The sequence below is a fragment of the Oratosquilla oratoria genome, chromosome 7 (assembly GCF_046742065.1).
Source record: "Oratosquilla oratoria isolate Oo_2021 chromosome 7, ASM4674206v1, whole genome shotgun sequence".
Lineage (NCBI taxonomy): Eukaryota > Metazoa > Arthropoda > Malacostraca > Stomatopoda > Squillidae > Oratosquilla > Oratosquilla oratoria.
The window spans coordinates 69,777,451-69,783,416 of record NC_134783.1 but is presented as its reverse complement, the minus strand read 5'-3'; the positions used below and the strand labels follow the sequence as shown (position 1 = coordinate 69,783,416).

The following is a 5,966-nucleotide window of genomic DNA, read 5'->3' as shown; positions in this document are numbered from 1 at the left end:
ATGAAACGTCAGGAATAAACGCTTCGATCTCAGTCCATGCTTCCTTTGCCGTGTTTAAGCAACTTATTATATTCCTTTCCCCGCGTTTTCTCATCAACTCACTTAGCTTCACTTGGTATTCTTTCATTTTTCCTTCTCAAGAGCAAATGCATTATTTCTAGTACTCTAAATTTTCTTTGAAGATGTGGATGAAATAATAGATTTTACTGGTGAAATATTTTATTCCCTATTTGTTTCATCCATATTAATGAAACGTGACTATGTTCTTGGGAGCTATAACAGAGAAAATCACTCCCTTAAATTCTGTCACTGTTTGCATGTCAGAAGCTCAGATATGTTTACGATGAATCAGATTACTATACAGTTTTGCATAAAGGATATACGAGATATCTCCTGTGTCCTATTGTAGAAAAGGAAAAGAAGGTCGATCTTTCGTGCCCATGTAAAATCTTGAATTTTCTATAGTAATCGATGTCGTGTCAATTCTGTTCTGTGTTCTCATACTACTTAAGGTTTTGGTCGACTGCCGCAATTCACCTGAAAAAAGGAAGGAATTTTAGAGTGGAGCTAAAACAAACACACACACACACACACACACACACACACACACACACACACACACACACACACACACACACACACACACACACACACACGCACACACACACACACACACACACAGTGATGTGTCGGCTACTGCTGAGAGGACGTCCCTGTTCTCGCTCCAGCCGCTTTAAGTCAACGAAATGAACAATTATGATATGCGTGGGAAGTGGCTCTAGGTTTATAGAGAGAAACGTCAGATTTCATAAAGTGAATAACTGGGATATCTAATACAAAACTAAAGATAAACCAAAATTGGAAGGTGTGTGAAACTGTGAATTGACAGAAAAGACAAACGACGACAATTGTAGTGAATTTGGTACCGATACTGAACAGGAACTGTTTACGGTAGATTGATTAAAAATATAATTAATATAGACCAGCCAAACAACAGAAATATCCAAAATGAATGAGTTACTGATGACCATAATGGAAAACATGAAAGAATAAAGAAAATAATAATATTTTTACTACTACTACTACTACCAACAACAACAACAACAACAACAACAACAACAACAACAACAACAACAACAACAACAACAACAACAACAACAACAACAACAACAACAACAACAACAACAACAACAACAACAACAACAATAATAATAATAATAATAATAATAATAATATTATATTTTATTTGGCATTGAATCAATACATAAATTAGTTCGAAATAACAATTAAAATTGCCGAGGATAACACAAAAAAGCACGTAAGCTTATTTCCATTGTAAGTTACTTGTTTGTTAAACAAATCACAATCCTAGGATTGAAAACTTAGAATGCCAACTTAATTATATAGATAGCATGAATTAAAACGAGCGACTGAGAAATTGAAGGACTATTATCAAAAGTTAAAGGAATAATAGGTAAGCCAAGCCGCTAGGGGACAGTGAACAAGACCAATGAAGTATCGACTGACTCATAGAAAACGTTAGTGAACATACAGAAAATATCCACTTGGGTACAAAGCGGTGACCATAGAGTAAAAATACTTAACATGAGACAAACGTGTCCGAGGTTAGCATAGAAAGATGGAAGATGTGAATACAATAAAAATCGCAGACAGGGAGACACCAAGAAAAACATATATATATTATGCATATGATAATAAATTTAACATGACTACTGAACGCATGGAAATGAAAAAAGTATGTATAAATGTAGTCAGGAGTTAGTAAGTTATCCTTTCACTGACATTTCAAATAAACCATTTTAACAAAGCTGAATCACATTTCAATCCTTGGTTGCTTTGACGTCTCCCTTGCGAAGTCAGATGATTATATATGAATGAAAAAGACACGTCATTCTTAAACGTCTGGAATATATTAAGTAGATGGTGACCCCTATGGATACCTATCTACGAGTATATCGATTAAATTTATAGTAGATGGCCCAGTACATATGGATAACGGGAGAAACAGGGAACCAGTTTATTTCCAAGTGTGGCAATTGAGACATTAAATGGACAGCACATCTGAAATACGTATCGTGTTTCCTCCCCATCCTCACACACAGACACACAGAATAGTTAAAATATCGTTTGTCGCCTTCAGGATTCTTCCTTGATTGAAGATAAATATGTGGGCTCCTCTTATCTTATAATGAATAATGGCATAACCCGTCCTCTAATCAAAATAAAATATCTCTGTACCTTTGTGAGCTCTTGTAGTTTTGTAATGTAGGCATCAAATAGTGTTTTTAGAAATTGACACATGTGATACTTCCTACTTTTCACTAACTTATCTGAAAAGTGATGGGAGCTTCGAGAAAAAAATAGGAAAGAGGGAGAAAAGATACTAGAAGGTAAAGGAATTAAAAAATGGAGTAATCTAAGATACCAAAATTGGCCCAAGGAATATTCTTTTAGTAAGTAGATAAATGAATTTGGGAATGCACTGAAAATTTCTGAAATAGGAGTATGCAGATCCTGGACATAGAAGATTCCACAACTGTCATCTCTTCATTTTACATTGCCAGAAATTTATTAGAAAAAAAAAATAATAATAATACGACGGAGGACGAGCGAAATAACTGGGAAGTAGGTAGTTTAAAGAAAAAAATGTTACTCTTTGTTGAAGAAGTTGATACTGTGGGGGAGTGAAGATACTTGGGTCAGATCCAGTTAAAGAAATACTGGGTGAATGAGGGAGAGAGGAGGAAATTGATTCAGATAGTAATATGAGGAGACTTTTGCTAAGACTGGGTCTATCTTGATATAGTAGGGGTTCGGAGATATTAGATAATGAAAGAAAAATAAGTTTTGAATTTAGCAGAACTGGTGGAATTGGGAGAGGCAGATTTGGCAATGGAGGTGGACGGGGAGGGAAGAAGGCTGCGAAGCTTGGAATTTAGAGACCAAAATTTATCGACTGGGTGGATCAGGGTGTTGTAAATTTACCGTAGGCGAGAGAAAATTTACTCTTAAGGATAGTGTCCTTCTATAGGGATGTTTGCTGAGCAGAGCCGGCCTTAGGAGGTGCGGGTCCCAATTGGGAATAAATTTGGTCGGTCCCAAGTGCCCAGCCAACTTGCAATATGGTCTGCAGAATCGTAAAAATATCAAAAAAAGTTTATTTTGTATTTGACATCTCTGTGGTACAATGGGAAACAATCAAAATGTGTGCTTGAATAATGCATGCGAGCTAATAAAAATTTTAAGCTACATTTCATTATGAAATTGCATAGCGCGGGGACCCCTTAGGCGTGGAACACAACTGGGAGCAATTGATTCAATTGACGGTCGGCCCTGATACGGTTTGTGCGCTTGAAGGATTCCGTTTAGGGTGTGGCATACGTCATGTCAAATCAACCTCAGTACATGTCTCTCTCTTATTTCCCATCTGCGTGCTATTCGATGTTCTTTTTATATGTACTCTGTATGTAGTAAAGGAAACTGTATAGTAAAATGCGTGTAATTTCTTAGGATTATAACAACGATTACCCAACCCATCCCACCTGACCTGCATTTGATACTTCGGCGCAGCAACATGTGGAAAAAGTGCTATTGCCACGTGTCATAGAATTGATTAATTTCTTTTTTGTTAGAATCCTAAAAAGTGATACTCTTTGTACTATACAGCTTCCTTTACATGATATGCAGATTATAAAAAAATATTACATTATACATATAAAAAATCAAATAACATTTAGATGGGTAATAAGAAAGAGGGTACTAAGGATGGTAATGCAGAATGGCTTAGTAGTAAATCACGACGTATGACACACCATGAACGGACTCCTTGAAGTGAATAGACTATAGGAATGAACAACGACAAATCTAGATTGGAAGCAAGGGGCAGGAGGGAAAGAACATTGAGAATGCTGGGATCAGTATAATGAAGAAAGGTCGGAGGACGGTTGAACTCGGGAAATGTTACTTGTCAAGAGGGACGAATTGGAAAGATAGTCATTAGCAAGTAGGAACACATCAGACAAAGAGGATGTGCTGAGCTCATACAATGGGTCAAGGGCTTTAACAAGGGTGACGCAGGCAAGGTCATCATATTGATACACCAGGACAGAGTGGTTAACGAATAGAATAGACTTAGTGACCATGTAATAAATGATGAAAGTACTGTTTTTTTCAAGATAAGAATATGTTAGGGATGGCAGGTGGTAAGGGACATGGTGTTGCATAATGTAGTCCTTATGGTCTCTTGTAGTCTCTTTCATTGTTATGTATTTAATTTCCATGCTGGGAACAGAGTTCTGGAGAGAAGGAAAGGCGTGGCCTTGCGACTGGGTGCACTTGGAGAAAGTTGTTGACCCAAATGGCAACGAGTCTTTTATATATCAGAGGCAATTAGGAAATGTTTGAAGAACGTCGAAGTCTGGTCTTGATGAAATATAAAAAGGAAAATGTAATATCATATGTGGAAAGGACAAGACAGGAGAGAGATTTCGTCAAGACTTTGATAACAAATTGAGATATGTCGATGAAGATATTGACATACATGAATTCAGACTGAGAAAATGTGTCAAGCAGAAATCCAAACCCTTCAGGCTTAGATATGAAAATGGCCATACAGGTGACAACATGGGGGCTCGGAAGGAAGGGTAAGGTGTTAACGTAATAATACTCGCATCATAAAATATAGTCACGGCTTATATCGATCGTTCTCTCTTTCACCCGTGAATTTTGAATACCACAGATAATGGATTAAGAGCAGATTAGGGAGAATGTAAAAACACAGGGGCGACTACAATAAATATAATCAAGACGCCGATATGGCAGCGTCGCGAATCCACTTGCTCCTTATGACGCCTACGTGTGCGGCACCGTATGGAAGGGGTGTAAGTTATATTCGTTTAAGGGCGTACAATAAAACTTTCAAATCTCTCCCCAGTTGACATTCACGTGGCTGAATGAAATCATCGTCCAGCGCTGACTAGCATAAGCCGGAAATACTTCTGTGACTTGAAATTGACTTCGAAAGATCAAAACCCTGTTTTGGTCCGTGTTACCTAAAATAAATCGCTTGGTGTTGGTTACGACAGAACCTATAAGCTATTTTGAACTTGTTACAAAATATTTCTTATTAGTAACATACATTGTCGTGATGATTATGTGGCAAGGAGGGTTTTGCTGTTTATGATAGTGATGATTACTTTTCGCAATATAATTACGATCGTCGCGTTATATCAGCCCGTACTAGTACATCCTATTTCGAACGTCGTTCATCAAAATCTTCCATTCCCTCTTCCTTACCTTTCGTCTTCTAGTCACCCTCATCCATCCAGAGAACTCATTACTCTCACCTGATCGGGCCAGCTGCATACATTTAGGTGGTCATCAAAGAACAGGCCAGATGGACAATCCACTTCGAAAGCAATGCCCTTATTGCACTCGCAGAACTTGGAACAGTCGCTCGGCAGAGGGAAGTACACCGCTTGCTCAGGGTCTGTCGCAGGGCATTTCTCAGAAACCTCAGCTGGGCATCTAACTACACTGCAACTCACACAGGCCAACATGGACGCAAAGAGGCCAACAAGAAGCAGGACTGACGCAGTCTTTGAGGCACTTGGAAGCATAGCGGTGGTGCCGGAGTTGAAAACTATTTCAGACAAAATGATAAATACAATTTGAATGTATACAACATAAATTGGTTTATTGACACTATATTAGATATATGTTTAACCCAGAATCTTTTCTATTATTGTATGAAAACAGTAACGGGAAAACACAATAGAAAATATCTATGTAGACTTATCGTAACCTACATGTGTGTGGGTGTGCATGTATTATATGTACATGTATATGTATATGTATATGTATATGTATATGTATACGCATGTGTATATGTATATGTATGTGTATATGTATACGTATATGTATGTGTATGCGTAAATATATGATAT

General features: G+C 37.5%; 1 protein-coding gene across 1 annotated transcript; it reads right to left on the bottom strand.

Annotated features, from left to right (window-relative positions):
• Positions 1-201: 201 nt before the first annotated feature.
• On the bottom strand, positions 202-5,662 carry LOC143027200 (peritrophin-1-like; the record flags this gene model as incomplete). The annotated part of the gene is given in 2 exon segments (XM_076188374.1): positions 202-537; positions 5,367-5,662. Coding segments are annotated over 2 exon segments (303 nt in total). The 3' UTR covers positions 202-507.
• Between the last annotated feature and the right edge of the window lie 304 nt (positions 5,663-5,966).